Genomic DNA, 19,338 nt, shown 5'->3' with positions numbered 1-19,338 from the left:
TAAACCTATAGCACCCATGTCTATCCATTGTGATAGTGCTGTGACATTGGCAAAGGCTTATAGCCAGATGTACAATGGAAAGTCTAGACACTTAGGTGTCAGACATAGCATGATTCGTGAACTCATCATGAATGGGGTGATTTCTATAGTGTTCGTGAGGTCACAACAGAATTTAGCTGATCACTTGATGAAGGGATTGGCAAGAGACTTGGTGAACAAGTCTGCTGTGGGGATGGGTTTAAAGTCCACATAAATTTCTAATTATAAGATACCCAATTCCCTTCTGATGAAAATTAGAAGTTGAATTAAATGTGGAAGGCTTATACTTAGAAATTTGGAGTACAAAATTTTGTATCATCCCAAGGTAATGTATGTACTCGAACTTGTTGAAGGTGAGGATGAAGTTTAGCTTCTTAATGGTTTATTTGAAAAAGTGCAATAGCAGGTGCATGACTGAAATGAACTACCTATGTGAATGTGAAGTTTTGCCGCTTCAACAAAGCTTGGACTTTTGCTTTAGATACATTCATGAATGGATATGGACACATGGCTTGTAAAGTGTCAGGATAGCTTTAGAGTATTTGAAAACTTATGTGTATGTTATTTTCAGTTATTCAAATGGGTTGAAGGGTTCAATTCTTAGAACACCCCGATTCTCGAATATTTGGAATGTGTAATGTACTAAGGTGAAAATTCAATCTTCAAGATATTTTCATTTATGCATAAGTTTTTGTTTTAATTTGTTTAATTCTCATGAAACGAATTGCACTAAATTGGGGAGGATTGTTGGAAATTTAGTGTAATTGAGGGATTTAATCTACACTTGTAAACGAGTTAGGAGGTACGGAGTGTACACCCATTAAGTGATAGATTGCCCGGACCCGAAAGTGGTTTTCCATTATCACAAATTTGAGTGATTACGGAAGTATTATTCCTGCACTAGGTGAAACATCTCCATCGTGGAAATAAAACAAACAACTTTATGTAAAGGATTTGTTTTAGATTTGAAAAAGATTTCCTAGATTTGGTTGTTGGAAATAAAACAAACAACTTTATGTAAATGATTTGTTTTAGATTTGAAAACGATTTCCTTGATTTGGTTGTTGGAAATAAAACAAACAACTTTATGTAAAGGATTTGTTTAGATTTGAAAACGATTTCCTTGATTTGGTTGTTGGAAATAAAACAAACAACTTTATGTAAATGATTTGTTTTAGATTTGAAAACGAAATTAGTTAGTGAAACATCTCCATCGTGGAATAATACTTATTTTTGGGTGCCTATAAATAAGGACTATCATTTATGAGAATAAGATATACGAAAAACACCTTAATACTCTTATGCAAAAGAGTTCTTGTTTACTGCCAATAACAAGAACTAATCTCTGTCTTATCCTAAAGTGATATTCGTGTAACCCAGGCAATAAGGGTCGAATAATTACTTTCGGAAAGTGATACCACGATTCAGTGATTTATCCGGCTATCGATTATTTTACCCTACACGAAATTTCAATAAAACCTCCAACACTAGTCAGTCGGGACCTTGTAGGGTCTAATCGTCCAAGTACCCAGACTGTGAATGTAATTATTTCAAAACTCTACATTCTGCATATAATCCTTGATTATAGAGGCAAATATGAAGGTTTGACCAATGTTTACAGATTATTATATGGTGCTATTGTACAATACATTTCAGATTATCAGGGGTAGAAGCCCGAATTTTTTGAATCAACAAGTTGCTTCGCTTATGAGGTTCTTAACAAAGTCTTGTATCTTCTCAGAAGACCATCTATGTTCACTGTTTTTGCGCTTGCATCACAAGGGGACTCGATTGTTGGAAGCTTTGACAAGCCCAACACACCCACTATAGAGGATCTAGACTATACTAGACTCACTATACCAACACTTTGACGTTGGTTAGCCTTTAATTTTATGAATCCTTAGTGCACAATAATACTTAGGCGACAGTGTCGACCATATATCATTTAGGCGGTATAACAGACCATGTATCACTTAGGCGGCAGAGCCGACCATATAATAAGAACAACACAAGTGCACTAAGAACTTAAACACAAACTAAGGCTTGATCGGGAAACTTAACAAAAACACTTATATTAAATTACAATTACAATATTACTTACAAGCTTTATCTTCTCTACTTTCGCTAACTCACACTCTTCTTCTCTTCTTCACAACTCACTTCTTATTTCACTCTCACAACTTCACGCCTTACACAAATGAAACACCCACCTATATTTATACTACTCCATGGAAGTTTCTAGAAACTAGATATTTCCATGGATATATATAAATATCTAGATATTTTTATACATATAAATATCTAGATATTTCTTACACACATAAATATCTAGATTTTTCCTTACATTTTAATATCTAGATATTTTTCATATACATATTAATATCTAGATATTTTACCCATATACATTTACTAATTCCATATTATTCTAAATTTGCATTGTATTTTAACACTCCCCCTCAATGCAAATTTTCTTCCAACGATGTCTTGCAGACCATTCCAAGTGCTTCTCTGAATTTTGTAAACTTCGGTTTACTTAGGCTCTTGGTGAATATATCTGCAACCTGTTCATCTGTCTTTGTTGGCACCATCTTGATCTCCCCTTCAAGGACCTTCTCGCGAACATAGTGATAGTGTACTTCTATATGTTTTGTTCTTGCATGAAAGACTGGATTTTCTGCTAGTCGTATAGCTGATAGGTTATCGCAGAAAAGCTTTACTTGATAATCTGTTGATTGATGAAGATCTTCCATTAGCTGCTTCAACCAAGTAATTTCTTGTGTTGCTGATGCTGCCGATCGATATTCTGCTTCAGTGCTTGACAAGGATACTGTTGGTTGTCTCTTGCTGCACCATGATATTACTCCTGATCCAAGACTAAACATGTATCCAGTTGTTGACCGTCGTGTATCATAGTCTCCAGCGTAATCGGCGTCACAATATCCAGTCACGTGACATTCTTTTGTTTTCTTGTACAAAATGCCAAAGTTAATAGTGCCTTTAACATACCTTAAGATGCGTCGTACAACATCAAGGTGAGGCTTCTTTGGATTGCTCATGTATCGACTAACCACTCCAACTGCATAAGATATGTCTGGCCGGCTTAGTGTGAGATAAATAAGACTTCCGACCATCTTTCGATACATGGTAACATCTTGAAGACTTTTTCCTTCATCTGCTCGTAGTTTTGTATTCGGATCCATCGGAGTTGAGATAGGTTTGCAATTAAGCATTCCGTACTTTTGTAAAAGATCTCGCGCATATTTCTGTTGTCCCAGAAATAATCCTTCTCTTTTCTGCTCTATTTCGAGTCCAAGGAAATGTTTGAGTTCTCCAAGCTCCTTCATATGAAATCTGATAGACAGATTCTCTCTTGTTCTTTGGATCTCCTCATAGTGATCTCCCGTGATGATTAAGTCATCCACATATACTAGCACTATGGCTAGTTTTCCTTGATCTTGTTTCACAAATAAACTAGAATCTGAAGGAGCAACTGTGAAACCACTTTGTACTAAGAACTCACCAATTTTCCCGTACCAAGCTCTTGGAGCCTGCTTCAAACCGTATAGTGCTTTCTTTAATTTGCAGACATGGTCAGGATGGGACTTGTTCTCAAAGCCTCTTGGTTGCTCCATATAAATTTCTTTGTCAAGTTCTCCATGTAAGAAAGCGTTCTTGACATCCATCTGCCACAGCTTCCAAGATTTGCTAGCGGCTAAAGCTAGTAGAGCACGAATTGTTGTGATCTTCGCCACTGGACTAAATTTTTCTTCATAATCCAGCCCATATTGTTGAGAAAAACCTCTAACAACAAGTCGAGCTTTATACCTTTCAATGGAGCCATCTGATCGAGTCTTCACCTTGTAAACCCATTTACAAGATATTGGTTTTACATCTTTTGACTTTGGAACTAAACTCCATGTCTGGTTTTCTTTTAGTGCATTAATTTCTTCTTCCATCGCTTTCTGCCATTCTTGACTTTGTGCTGCTTCTTCATAAGTAGAAGGCTCAATATGTATTAATTCATCCACATGAGCAGCATTGGCATACCTCGGATTAGGTTGCCTCGGCCTTGTTGATCTCCGTAATTCTTGCACATGCTCCTCGGCATCCATTTGGCTTGGATGAACCTCTTCGAATGTAGATTGATGTACCCCAGTTTTCCATGGACTCGTTTCCTTAGAGTACGATCCATCTCCTTCTTTAATTGGATCCGATATGTGCTCTTTATGTTCTTCTTTCTCTTCTGGAACTTCTTCTAATCCATGAGATTCTGGAAGCTCTATCTTTTGAGGTGACCACCATGAAGAAGCTTCATCAAATACCACATTTCTTGAAGTATGACACTTCCCAGTATTTGGATCACAACATCTCCATCCTTTTCTTGATTCATCATAACTGACAAAAATGCACCAAATTGCCTTCTTATCAAATTTGCTTCGTAGATGATCTGGTACGAAGACGTAGCATACACATCCAAAAACCTTGAGATGGTTGACGGTTGGCTTGATCTTCCATAATCTTTCATATGGTGAAATATATCCCAACTTTGTTTGTGGGAGTCTGTTAATCACGTATGAAGCCGTCCTCATACATTCGGCCCAATATCTTCCTGGTACATTCTTACCATGAAGCATACTTCGACAGGTTTCAGCAAGATGACGATTCTTACGTTCTGCCACTCCATTCTGTTGTGGAGTATTAGGGCAAGTTAATTGCCTTCTGATCTTGTGCTTCTCAAGATACATATTGAACTCAGTCGATAAATATTCTCCTCCATTATCTGTGCGTAAGCACCTAATCTTATTATTGAGCTCACTTTCTATCTTCTTCTTGAACTCTTTAAACTTCTGAAAAGTCTCCGACTTTTCCTTCATGAAGTAAACCCACACATACCTTGAGAAGTCATCAATGAATGTCACCATATACTTCATTCCTCCAAGTGATGTTTGTTTCACTGGGCCAAAGACGTCTGAGTGTATGAGCTCTAGTGGTGTCTTGGACTGATGTTGTGACTCCTTGAATGGCAATTGGTGAGCTTTTCCAAATTGACATCCAGCACATATTGTATTTGTTCGGATATCAATTTGAGGAAGCCCATTTACTATGTGTTTCACCATCATCTCCTTTAACTTGTTGTAGCCCACATGTCCAAGACGTTCATGCCAAAGATCAGCCGTCTCATTCTTTCGAGTCTTATCCACATATGCTGTTTCAGCAGATAGTACATAGACCGACTCTATTCTTCTTCCTTGCATAATTGGATTGCCAACCACCTTCACTCTCTTGAATACGGACACATCTTCTGGTCCAAAGAGCACATAGTTCCCTTCTGCTGTCAATTGTGGTACTGACAGTAAATTCTTCTTTAGGCCAGGGACAAGATACACCTTCTCGAGTTGGAGCTTATGAGAGTCGCCTTCATTTGTAATTATTGTCTTTCCAATGTGAGAAATAGACAACCTTGAATTGTCGGCTGTCAACACGACTCTCTTTCCTTTGTAATCCTCCATTTCTTGCAGCTTTGTCACATCGTTGGTCATATGATTTGAGCACCCAGAATCGATGATCTAATCATCTTTGTAGTTTATTTTTGACTTTAAGGTTGCTGCAAGAGCTTGATCATCCATGTCAGCTTCAACGGAGAGTCCTGCTTCTGCATCCCATGTTTCCTCATTAATGGTTGCTTCGAATGTGACCTCTTTCTTCTCATCTCTTGCGGCGGCCACATTTCCTTCAAAAGTTCGCCTTCTGGGGAATCTACAATCTCGAGCAAAATGACCCTTCTTGCCACAATTGAAGCATTCACCATTCTTTCTCTTATCATTTTCCCCGTATTGTTGGCGATCTCTTCTTCCTTGTTGAGCTCCCCCTGAAGCGTTGCCTTTTGATTTTGGGTGACCCTTCCACCCATATGTCTTACTTTCTTTCATCGTCTCTTGTCTTCGAGATGTTGCTTTCTTCTTATTGGTGAAGAGTGCATCTTCTCCGTCTTTTATGGTTACTTCATTCATCTGCTTGGCTAATGCCTCTTGATTAGCCAATAGATTCTCCAACTCTATTAATGATGGTTGAGTAGGTCATCCTCTCACAGCGGCTATAAATCCATTATACTCGGATCTTAAGCCGTGGATGATAATTCTCTTCATCCTTGCATCACTCACTTTCTCTTCAGGAGCAAGTTGAGATATCTCACGACAAATAGATTTCACCTTGGTGAAATACTGAGAAATAGATAGACTTCCTTGTGAGATACCTGCGAGCTCATTTTCCAAGAGCTGGAGTCGTGCTTCATTCTTCTTTGAAAATAATTTTTCAAAAGTTTCCCAAGCTGCCTTTGGTGTTTTCTCGTCACGGATGTGCTCCAATAGATCCTCCTCGATTGTAGTCTTCAATATAAATAAAGCCTTTCCGGCCTTGATGTTCCATTTTCTAAAGGCTTCGGCATTTTCTTTCGGTGGAGGCATTGTGTCACTGCCAGCAACTATTTCCCATAAATCCTGTCCTTGTAGGTAGGATTCTATACAAGTCCGCCAATAACCATAGTTGTGGTTATTGAGACTCTTGATTCCACTGCTGGTACTTGCAGGATCTGCCATCATGACGTCCAACCTCCAATAAGCTTTGTCCCAGACCGATGAGCTTTCACAGTTCCTAACTGTGCTCCGACAGAATCTCCCTTAGAGCCTTGGTGAAAACAAGTCAATGTAAACGTCCAACGTTTACCGATGAGTACCTCCACTAGCAATGGTCCCAAACGACCCGCTCTGATACCAATTGTTGGAAGCTTTGACAAGCCCAACACACCCACTATAGAGGATCTAGACTATACTAGACTCACTACACCAACACTTTGACGTTGGTTAGCCTTTAATTTTATGAATCCTTAGTGCACAATAATACTTAGGCGACAGTGTCGACCATATATCATTTAGGCGGTATAACCGACCATGTATCACTTAGGCGGCAGAGCCGACCATATAATAAGAACAACACAAGTGCACTAAGAACTTAAACACAAACTAAGGCTTGATCGGGAAACTTAACAAAAACACTTATATTAAATTACAATTACAATATTACTTACAAGCTTTATCTTCTCTACTTTCGCTAACTCACACTCTTCTTCTCTTCTTCACAACTCACTTCTTATTTCACTCTCACAACTTCACACCTTACACAAATGAAACACCCACCTATATTTATACTACTCCATGGAAGTTTCTAGAAACTAGATATTTCCATGGATATATATAAATATCTAGATATTTTTATACATATAAATATCTAGATATTTCTTACACACATAAATATCTAGATTTTTCCTTACATTTTAATATCTAGATATTTTTCATATATATATTAATATCTAGATATTTTACCCATATACATTTACTAATTCTATATTATTCTAAATTTGCATTGTATTTTAACATCGATAAGAAGGATCAATCATTCTTAAGACAAACAGGTTTCCCTCACTGCCTCTTGGTACCCTGCAAAGTATATTAAAATATAAAAACTAGTATGAAGCTTGTGAAACACGTAGAACCTCTACAAATGTTTGACTTTTACCTCAAGTCTTCATCCAGGTATGTTATTTCCAGATAACCTTGAGCTGTATCCAGCGGTTTAACACGAATCTTTAAAACATGAATCAAAAGTTGTAGTTAGACTTTTATTAGGACATGAGGTTCAAATGTAAATATTTTAGAACAAAAATGTAAGAAATCTTACCAATCCAAAAATCTTGAATATATTTTCACGGATTCCTTTTTGACTTTCACTGATGCTAGGTCTGCTGTCACCTAGATTCCGTTGATAATAGTCTTATTTTCATTTTTACGGTAAAAAGAATACACAACAAGATTTCAGACTGTTAAACAATCGCATGATAGTTAAGAAGATACCTGGTTAAAGGTTGGAAATGATTCCATATTTTGAGCTTTAAGTGTGCCGACATTTATCGCTTGATAGTTTACACGTGACCTAAGGAGCTTGGGTCTCTGTTGAAGAAGACACCTTGTGAATAAATATTTAAATGATCATAATTCCTAAAACGCGTTAAAAGTTATCATTATGAAATACAGAGACCTTAGTTTTTTGGAACTGATTGTGAAGTAGTGTATATGAGTTCTCATTTTCCGTCTAGTAAGAGAGACTTGAGAGGCTCTTTAGTTTGATTTGCTGCTTCAAGTTTTCGAACTATCTAAATCAGCAAACAATTTATGTCCAAGCTCAGCACATTGTATGATCATGGATGATGGAACTTTCATGTTATTCCTTTTCAGATAGTCCACTGATTCATTCATACACTTGTTAATGAAATTACTTTCTTCTGCTTGTATTAGTTGATAAGTTCTTTATACAGGTGGCAAAATGGCCGGGTCAGGAGTTGGGTAATGGAACAAAATGAGTGGAATTTGGTTGACCCGTGAACAATTTTCTTAATATCTTTCGAATGTAGCACAAGTTCATATCTTTCAACAGTGTCTCAGTCAATATGGTTTTTCTTTCAAACTATTCTTGAAAAGAGCAAGTTCATAGCATTTTTCGGTGTTAAAAATTTGTCCTTTGGACTTTTACTTTTTAAGAATCTGTAGTGCAATTCAGTCCTAAACAACAAAACTAGTCATGCTAAAAAAAAAAAAAAAAAAAAAAAAAAAAAAAAAAACTTCATATTGTTTTATAGTGTAATATGTAAATAATTGAAAACCTGCTCAATTGTTTGTTGATCTTTAAGAGAAGCTAAAGCACCATCATCAAGAGGATCAATGGCTTCAAGAAGCTCTTGTTTAGTGGACTCGGCAATCTTGAGTTTATTCAAGAAATATCTGAAGAAAGAAACATTAGTCCTAATTTTGATTTTGAGAAGTGTCTGACTGAATAGTGGCAGTTGGTTGCCGGAAAAGTAGTTGTAGAGACGTCTGAATGAGGGTGGAAGAGTTTAGAAACATGGTGCTTTGTGGTGGTGGTGGTGGCAATGGTGGTGGTGGTTGAGAGTGTGCATAATAAGGCCATAGAGAATTTCAAGATGTATTATGTGGTTGTCAATATAAGGTTGTTTTTTCCTATTAGTTATAGACTATAATGAGAGAATTTTGATCTGCTGATGTTGTGCTATCACATCTATGACATTATAATACTTTTATAATTCAAAAGTAACTACACAATATAATAAGGGTGATGATATGTACACAAACATTTTTGTTATGTACACAATCATTTCTGTTCATCGAACTTCACCATATTTAGTCCCACTTACATGTATATTTTTGGCTGGATCCCGAGATCCCGAGGCACTGTTGCCATGATTAAACGAGCCTTTTGAGCTTTGACTGATTAAGTTGCTCTATATGTAAATTTTTATTTCTATATGCATAATGAAGTCGAGTGTCGAAGTTGCAGAGCAGCAAATCATGTTGTTGTTTTTTTGTTTGTTTGTTTGTGGTAAAGGTAATTCAGCCGGTAAATTTAAGTAAATCTAATCATGTTGTTTCATAAGACACTTATAATGTGCAACATATAAAGTAACCTTATTAGTTTGTAGAACTGATTGTGAAATGGTGTATACGAGTTCCCAATTTCCATCTAGTAAATGAGATATGAGTGGTTCCTTTTTCGAATTTGCTGCTTCAAGTTTTTGAACTCTATCAATATCAAGTAAACAACTTAAGTTCAAGCTAGAATATGTGCAACGCATTATATGATGAAGAAACCTTCATGATTTCATTTAAATTTTATATAGTGATCAATAAAAAATATCAATCATAGAGTTTGTATCCTATATTTTTAGCTCGACTAGTCGATTGTCATACATACAATATACAATATCTAATTAATTTTCGAACATATGCCAAAACTTTAAGTCAAATCCTACTTAAACAATTTAAACAAGAGCAACGGTACTCCATGAAATCCACCCTTCAAATAACTACACTAATTGATTTATAGTGGTTCAAAGATATGTTAATTAATCTTCGTTAATGTAATTCTATACTTATTGAGAGTTTTCTCCTTTAAGAATTCTCCAAAATCGGTGTAGAGCCGAATTCATAAATTATATCATAATCATAATAATTTTAAAAATAATTTTAAAAAGACAAGTAATACCGATATAATTTTAAATAACCCTTTATACAATACAGATATACAATTAGTTAAAAAAAGCTATAAAAAAAATAAGGAAATGACCAATTTATCATGCAACTATTCATGATCTTTACGTGTGTTAATTATAATTTCAAGAATCATGAAAACGAGGCTTCAATCTGTTATCCAAAATGGGACACTCATATTTCAGCAAAATAGCAAAATTACTAGGTTTGGTAAATCGGGTCAGGTCGATGAAGCTTATAACCTATTCAGCCAAATGACTCACCGGAACACTGTTACATTCAACTCTATGATCTCTGTTTACTCGAAAAACAGAAGGATCAACGATGCATTATACCTGTTTGATAAAATGCCTCAACGAAATTTAGTTTCTTGGAACACAATGATTGCAGGTTGTTTACACAATGACAGAGTTGACAAGGCACGTAAACTGTTCGATGAAATGCCTCACAGAGACATTTATACTTGGACTTTGATGATTACGTGTTATACGCGTAACGGGGAGCTTGATAGTGCTAAAAAGTTGTTTAATTTGATGCCTGATAAGATGAATCCAGCTTGTTGGAATGCTATGATTTCGGGCTATGTGAATAGTAAAAGAGTAATGGAAGCTAGACAGATGTTTGATGAAATGCCTGTGAAAGATTTGCTTTCGTGGAATTCGATGCTTGGAGGTTATACAAAGATTGGGGATATGAGTTTAGGGGTAAATTTTTTTGAACAAATGCCTGTTAAAGATGTGGTTTCGTGGAATTTAATGGTGGATGGGTTTATTGAGGTTGGTGATTTAGGATCTGCGTGGGAATACTTTGAGCGTATACCAAATCCGAATGTTGTTTCTTGGGTGACTATGTTATATGGACTCGGTAGAAATGGCCAAATAATAGAGGCTAGGAGATTGTTTGATAGGATTTTAGTTAAAAATGCGGTGTCATGGAACGCGATGATAGCAGCGTATGTACAAAACTCTCGAATTGATGAAGCGTTGAGCCTTTTTAATGAAATGCCTGAAAAAAATGCTGTTTCATGGACTACTATGATCAATGGATACGTTCGTGTTGGTAACTTACATGAAGCGAACAAGTTACTAAATCTTATGCCTTTCAAGAATGTTGGTGCTCAAACAGCAATGATCTCGGGTTTTGTTCAAAACAAAAGATTACTTGAAGCTCGTGAAATATTCGATCGTGTAAGTAATCGAGACACTGTCTGTTGGAACACAATGATTGTAGGATATGCACAAAATGGGATGATGAATGAAGCATGTGATTTGTTTAACAAAATGGGGCGAAAAGATGTGGTTTCATGGAACACTATGATTGCTGGTTATGCACAAGTAGGGGAAATGGATAAAGCAGTTGACTTTTTCAATAAAACAAAGAACAAGAACATAGTGACATGGAATTCTTTAATTTCGGGCTTTACCCATAACGGTTTGTACCTCGATGCATTCAAGTATTTCGTTATGATGATAGAAAATGGTAATAAACCTGATGAATCAACGTATGCTACTGTATTAAGTTCGTGTGCAAATCTAGCAGCTTTACAAACGGGTACACAAGTTCATGAGCTAGTTATAAAGACCGGTTATGAACATGACATATTTGTTACTAATTCCTTAATCACTATGTATGCCAAATGTGGTAAAATGTCAAGTGCTAAATGTGTGTTTTGTTATAAGCCAAGGGTGGATGTTGTTTCTTGGAATTCATTGATTGATGGGTACGCTTTGAATGGAAACGGGGCTGAAGCGGTGCGGGTCGTGGATGATATGGTGGTTGCGGGTGTGGGCCCGGATGAGGTCACCTTCATTGGGGCTCTATCTGCTTGTAGCCATTCGGGTTTGGTTGATCAAGGGTTAAGATTATTTGAATCAATGGTTAGAAAACATTCGATTCAGCCGTTGACCGAGCATTATGCGTGTATGGTTGACTTGTTTGGAAGAGCAGGGAGGTTGGAAAGTGCGTTTTTAATGGCGAAGGAAATAAAAGGTGATGATAATGTGGGAATTTGGGGTGCGTTGATTAATGCGTGTCGAGTGAGAATGGATTTAAGATTGGGTAAATTTGCTGTTGAGAAGCTTTTGGAAATCGAACCTGAAAAGGGTTCGAATTATGTGACGTTAGCGAATATGAATGCGGAAATGGGTCGGTGGGAGGTGGTGGAGAAAGTGAGGGGTTCATTGAAAGAGAAACGGGTCGTGAAGCAACCAGGGTGTAGTTGGATTGAGGTTCAAGATAAGTTTCATGTTTTTGTATCTGGTGATGGGTTGTGTGTTGAAAAGATGAACCTTTGTGGTAATTTGAGGGCCTTAATGGGTCATATTAGCAACACAAGTGAAACTGTTATTATTGATGATGCGTGACTGTGGGTCGGATTAGGTTTCAGCCCTGTTATGAAGATGAACTTCCACCATGGAACTAACAGTTTGGTGTGTTCTTAGATGTGGTGAACAGGTCTCCAACGTATAACCTAGTTAGGTTCCATTGACATGGTAATTTGAAAAATAATACTCCGTATTGAGTTGGTTAAGGTTCGACCATTTGGCCAAACAGGTTCAAGAATTCTTATATTTCAAAGGTCTACCGAATCACGACCTATGATCACAGGAAGGGGAGCTTTAAGGTGCATTTGATAAAACAAGATATTAAACATTGAATGGTTCATACAATCTGAATTATTCAAAGCATTTGAATCAACTTGGTTCATGGTTCATATGATAATTATTTTGGATCAACAATGTTAATGATGTAAATTTTATTTTACTAACCATTCACATGAATGAAAAACATATTATAGTTGTTTCGCAATTGTTGATATAATTTAAAGAAAATACTACATGAATTTTAGGTATTTTTAACAGTTAAGAGAGTAATTCAACTCTGAATAGTTTAGATTAGCACTAAATAGTTTAGATTAGCAGTGAATGCTGAACCATTTAAGTATTTAACATCATATGTCATTTAGCGGTAAAAAAAAAAAAACACGTTGATTCTAGAACCATTCGATTTAGAGGTAATCAAATGCAACCTTCTCACCACCTACACAACATTATACGAAAACAACTAATAAACATATGCAATTCTAGTAGATATTTGACTAAGAAATATAATTCAAAAGGGAGTTTCTTTCCTACAAGAAATACATATTCCTTATTATTTGTTCATAACTCAGCATTTAGGTTCCAGTTACTAAAAATCTCAATCTAAGCGATAATGAGAGCTGCAAAAAATCCCATAGTTTCAACTGGTGCATTACAAGTATATAGGTACAATAGGTATACCAGTTTTAAATCGATTCCCATCATGTCAAAACGAAGTTTCCCCATCATCACTAGGAATCGTTAGTCCTCCATGTGTACACACCAATACATTACAAAACCGAGTCGACTCACCCAGGTGATGCACTCAGGTTGTCACCTTTTTCCTAACAATTCTCTTTCTTCGGGCCTTAGGTTGTGGTGGTGCACCTCCCTCTGCGGTGGTTTCACTTTGGTCTTGCTTGAATCCAAGAAGACCGAGCCCTGATGTTACTGGGTTCTTTGATATGAACCATTTTGGAGACGAGCTGCTGTTGACCATTTCAGATGGTCGATTGTATGCTTGTTTCAGTAAGTCGTCCGAGTGGGCTAAGGGGTCCACCTCCACTCCCAGCCAGGCTAGCCGTGATGTCTCTCCTAATTGTGCATTCATGATTCTGTATAAAAGTTAAAGGATGAAACAGATTTCCAGTTAAACTACCAAATAAAGCAAAATACATTTTTTTCTGATTTTTCCATCTATCAGAATGAACTTACTTAAAACGGATGAAACAGATCGCCAATTGTACTAATTTTTTTATATCTGATTACTTATAGCCAGAGGCGGAAATGCGACTATTAACATATTAATGGGTCGATTTCAGTTATATTTATATCTCAAGTCTATTTTGATGCATACAACTCCTAATTTCTTAATCAATTTCATATAGACTGTGAAAGGGTTTTTATTTGAGGATACAAAAATAATAAAAGTTTTGGGAGATAGATCGCAAAACCAAAATTCAGCGGGAAAACATTGTAAAAAGGGCACGTGGAAGCACAAAAAATTGGTATACCCAATATCCTTTTTTAGTCTTTAGAGGTAGATAAATATTTATGCAGTATTCATTCATATATTTAAAATTATCAATTGAAATCTAAAAGTTAATTTGTGGGTGACGAGATATCATCCATGTTGTGAGTTTTTAGTGAGTATAACTCTAAATTTTAGAACGAGTATAACAGCCAAATAGTTCCGATCATTACTAAAAATTACATCGTTGTTTTGGTCTACAAAATTCATCCATCAGTGGTTAATTTATCTCCAATGTATTAACAAGAATGAATATGTCAACGTAAAATTAATAGGCACAATATATTTAAGCATACCTCAGGGCGGTGCTAAAAGCCAATCCAACACCAATAACATCGAATTGGGTGACCATAGCTCTATCAAATCCACATAAAAGTTGATATCGCAAGTTGGCATATATACCAAGAAATGCACCATACCCAAGAGCATTAGCACTCACAGCTGGAGTTGTCACCGATAATCTGACCAATCAAGTTCATCAAAATAAGTCAGACAAGACACAAATTATTAAGGACCAAAGACGCAATAACATCTTTAACATTTTCAAAACATAACATATCCCAAGCTTTTCAACATAAAAATATACAAGTAGAATTTACCCAATGACAACCTATAGGTGCGGTTGGTTTTTTAATTTATTTATATTTCATTATATAAGGCAGCTGACTTGAACACTTAGATGAAATAATACCATTAGTTGAATGTTGCAATTTCTACAAACTGAAGTTAAAACTATCTTATGTATCAGAGATGGATAATTTGACCCATATACTTACAAATGAGTCAATTTACATTAAATATTATCTCTTACGGGTCAGGGATCCAAATGCACCCAAAGTTCAAAATGGCTAGTTATGCTATTTCTGAATAACGTAATTATGAGTCTAAGACTACTTAAAGGGTGTTTGGTTTTGCGTTTTAATGATGTTTGGATTTAATTATCTTGTTTGATAACGCAATAATCTAATTGATCGGTTTTGTAAGTGTTTGGTAAATCAGGTTATTTGATAAATTAGCAAACAATAAAGAAGAAATACAGGCGGAAAAAGAAAGGATCAAATAATCTAATAATCACGTTTTGCTACAGTAAGGGGTGACCCGCTTTTCAATTTCACGTTTTGAGGCTCTTAAATCGCAATTGAGTGATTTTATAGTTGAATTTGCCGTACATTATTAATTGATTATTTACAATTTGAAAACGTAATAATCAAATAATCATCTTCTAATCACTATGCCAAACACCCCCTAACCCTAACTAGCAAAATTGTGATAGCAAAATATTAGTAAATGTACTTTAGCAGTGTAACTTATATCTATGTTCTTATTTTACTTGAATCAAAAGTCTGTATCTAATATGCATCTACGTATAAACATAATGCGTAAGAAAAAGAACATGACACATATAATATATTACGTACCTTCCCTCCTTTTTGCTAGCAACAAGGTTTGTAAGAGCACCTTGTGCGGCACCCGCAGTTAACCCAACCATACACAACTCAGCCGCCTTATAAAAGAAAGACTGGACTCGTTTTTGCATGTCAAATTCCCTCATTGGGTAGCTTCTCTCAAATATATTGTTTGGTAGTTTTTGCAAAGTATTTTGCAAGTCAAACCGAAACGTATTTCCGTACGAGCGACAAGGTGCAAGGGACCAAACAACAACAGCATTGCATGCTGTTACTGTCAGCACGTTAATCAGAGCAAGATCCCATTCATCCTTTATCCTAACGTAGCATACACCATACATAAAAAAAAATCAACTTGTGCATCATTAAATGTAATATTTGTATACATTTGTAGAGAATATAGAAAAACTACCTTTCTTTGCGATTCTTAACCTCCCACAATACAGATGAACCAATAGTAGCTGCCTGCTCTAAAAGGAATCGATATAAAAACGCGGGATCCGCAATCATCCTGATAAAATTAACGTAAATCGGATGCTAAACATAATGAAAATTTATAGGAACTTTGAATATACCATGCAAGAAAGGAACATACAATCTATTAAATGCAAATTGAGGACTAGGTCTTATATTCGATCTTTCATGAAAACAACTATACTAGTGAATATTCAACTTCTTATAATGTACTTCTGAATTTTATACAATTGAATACTGACAAAATAAAGCTATATAAATAGATTAAAATATATATATATATATATCTCTATATTACCTGCCAATAAATCCCCTAGACAACTCTTGAGGAAGCGAACGTGAAATAAACCTTGCAGTTGTCGGCCTTGCATTTATTGCTATATATTTTACCAATTGAGCTGAGCTGACCAAACCCTAATATGATCACTAAAGATTAGACAAACTACCCCATCTACAACAATTATTAATAGTTAATAATTAATAATTAAAACTATATCATATACCATTTCATAAGCTTGTCGCAGTCCAGATGGCAAATCCATCATCGTCTTTTGCCACTCATTTAATACAGCCTCAAGAAATTTACGGTCAAATAACTGAAACAATAAAAAAAAACATTACTCTTCACGACTTGACCGTATATGCAATACTACGATATGCAATGTAATAACGCAAGTTTAAGGAAAAAACGAAGAAACCATAAACGCTTAACAACCTCTGGTAGAATAATTCGCCTCCTAAAGAGACCACCATCATCACCCTCATCGCCATCATCAAATTCATCAAAGTAATCGTCATCGTCACCATCATCATCACCTCCGTCACCTCCTCCAAAATTGATACTCTTCCCAATATTTCCGCCACCACCGCCAATCGCAACCTGTAAAACAAGCCAAGGTATCACCGTTTTACCCATGTTTCATGAAACATAGGATACAAAATACTGCCTATGTCTCAAAACAAAACCTAAAGTTTAAATTACCCAATATTAAATCAGCACTATCTAAAAATCTAAACTTTTCAACAATACAGTCACCTACTTCTTGAATTCCTAATGAACATAAAGAGACCTAGCCCCATTATTATACCATTTACTAATTTCCCCTTAACCAAACACCCCCAAACCAATTCTGTAACCACTACAAAATCGATACATACATACACAAAGCATATGAATTTAGTTAACATACTAATAAAAGGAATAAAATTAACAAACCTCAGGGCTAGACTTGGTTTGTTTCTGGGTCATATCAAGTTTTGATTTTTCCAAAGTGACAGCCCCAAACGCACCATATTGTCCACCTTTCATCACCGGACCATGTGAAGACGCCGGTACCGACATCGGACACTCCGCCGGAGACATCCTAAAACACCTTTCAAGTCCAGCAACAGAATCCCCATCAACAATAGCTGAAGAATTCCTAACCACCAAACACTTTCTGTTCAACGGAGGAATCCGGTGACCGGAAACCGGTAACAAAAGGTTTTGAGGGTTCGCCTGAGACGATGATAAGGTTTTAATGGTGGGTACTATGAGATGGGTATTGATTGGCATAATTTGGCCTGTTTGGAATACAGTGTGACTCATTTTTGTTTGAAATCTTTTTGGGGGTTTTTGGATTCAAGAATCAAGATGATGTTTTAATCAGATTAAAAAAAGGTTGGACTTTTACTTTACCTTTTTATTGAGGGTTTTTGGTGAATTTTCTCTCTGGGGATTTTAGTGAGAGAAAGTAAAGAGGAAGAGTTGTGAGATGATGGTAAGGTGGTTTTGATAAGGAGGGATGATGGCTATTGGCTGGCCGTTCCGAGTTAACTCGGCAAGTTTTGTTAAATGGGTCGGTGAGTTAAGCAGGTTTCGACTCGGTGGGCTACTATTTATCACCTACCTGGCTACCTGTTTTAAACTTTAAACTTCCAATTATATACAGTAAAAAAAAGTACTCCGTATAAGTGTTTATCGTCGGCTAAAGTTACAAATTTTGTCGAGAAGGCTAAAAAAAACTTCAAAGATATTCGGGTTGAAGAGAAATTGCTTAGTTAGTATGTGGGTACAAACAATAGCGGAAACACTAAGGGACTGATACTGCTCCAATTACACATATTTATCCAAGCAATATCATCCTTAATTCGTTGTGTTTTGAAGAGTTTGGTGATTAGAAGTGTTGGTTTGGTGCTTAAAAGATGGTTCAAGGCTAAATGAGGCTAAAAGTCCAATATGGTGCAAAATTGATCAAGTATTGAACCTTAGAAAGAGCAAAGATGAAATGCACTCAATGTCGTTGGTAAAAGTGAGCTGATGACTTGCACGGATTTTGCAAGTTAAGGAAGTGCAGGCAAGGCAAATGGTGTAGCGCACCAAATGCCCGGTGCGGCGCACCTTATAGCTAAAAAGTCTAAATTTTGGGTCAAAAGGCAAATCCCAATTTTCACGTGTTAAGGTGCGGCGCACCTCCTTCTAGTGCAATGGTGCGGCGCACCATTACATAGGTGCGGCGCACCTATCGCTGATTCAGCCCAGAATTTCAGCCAACTATAAATACGATTTTTAGGGTTTTTGCTGAAGAGAGCTGCGATTGAGGTCCATATCATGATTCCATCAAGATTACAGCCTAATTTCATGTCCCAAGTCAAAGATTAGTAGACATAAAGAAGCTAGAAGCTAGATCTCCATCATCCATTCTCCATTTTAGTGTTTCTTCTCCATTTTGGTAGTAGCTTTTCTCCATTTTAGTTGTAATGATGAATGATTGTTATTTCCTTGATTTCAATCTTGTTTATGCAATGATATTAGCTTAGATTACTTGTGTTCACTTGATTTGTAAACTTGAGGCTTGGATTTTGCCCTAATTTATGAATTAGGTGTTTGAATGAGTTGATGATTATTGTGCTTGATTGATGATCCATTGCTATGCATTTGTTTTAGACTTTACTTTGATTACATAGATTGTGTAGTTTTTCTAAGTGATTTTCATAGTGAAACAATTTGTGCTTCAACACCTTGTGTGATCTAGACAACCAATTTGGAGATTTCAGGTAATTGTGTTATTGGTTGGGTTGGTTTTCAATTGGTATTTAGTCAACATAGTGGTGTTTGATTATCTTAAGTGATTTTGATAATTAAAGAATTTTAAGTAATTTTAATCCAAAATCGAGTCTAAATGATCTCAATCAAAGCATAGTTTGATTTTTTG

General features: G+C 36.1%; 2 protein-coding genes and 1 pseudogene across 2 annotated transcripts; 1 reads left to right on the top strand and 2 right to left on the bottom strand.

Annotated features, from left to right (window-relative positions):
* Window positions 1-1,737: 1,737 nt before the first annotated feature.
* LOC139901630 (probable plastid-lipid-associated protein 4, chloroplastic) lies at window positions 1,738-9,057 on the bottom strand (annotated as a pseudogene).
* A 1,231-nt stretch (window positions 9,058-10,288) lies between these two features.
* LOC139898074 (uncharacterized) lies at window positions 10,289-12,786 on the top strand. The gene has a single exon (XM_071880782.1). It carries the CDS (start codon window positions 10,289-10,291, stop codon window positions 12,515-12,517), a length of 2,229 nt encoding a protein of 742 aa, XP_071736883.1. The 3' UTR covers window positions 12,518-12,786.
* Window positions 12,787-13,261: 475 nt separating this feature from the next.
* Window positions 13,262-17,893, bottom strand: LOC139898073 (uncharacterized). Its single transcript, XM_071880781.1, has 8 exons — window positions 17,361-17,893; window positions 16,860-17,024; window positions 16,648-16,740; window positions 16,443-16,558; window positions 16,083-16,181; window positions 15,683-15,988; window positions 14,561-14,725; window positions 13,262-13,848 (listed from the first exon to the last, which is right to left on the bottom strand). The coding sequence occupies exons 1-8, from the start codon at window positions 17,730-17,732 to the stop codon at window positions 13,560-13,562; spliced, it is 1,605 nt and encodes a 534-aa protein (XP_071736882.1). The 5' UTR covers window positions 17,733-17,893; the 3' UTR covers window positions 13,262-13,559.
* Between the last annotated feature and the right edge of the window lie 1,445 nt (window positions 17,894-19,338).

The sequence above is a fragment of the Rutidosis leptorrhynchoides genome, chromosome 3 (genome assembly GCF_046630445.1).
Source record: "Rutidosis leptorrhynchoides isolate AG116_Rl617_1_P2 chromosome 3, CSIRO_AGI_Rlap_v1, whole genome shotgun sequence".
In the NCBI taxonomy this organism is placed as follows: domain Eukaryota; kingdom Viridiplantae; phylum Streptophyta; class Magnoliopsida; order Asterales; family Asteraceae; genus Rutidosis; species Rutidosis leptorrhynchoides.
Note: the sequence above shows the minus strand (reverse complement) of the source record. Positions and strands in the feature narration are given on the sequence as shown.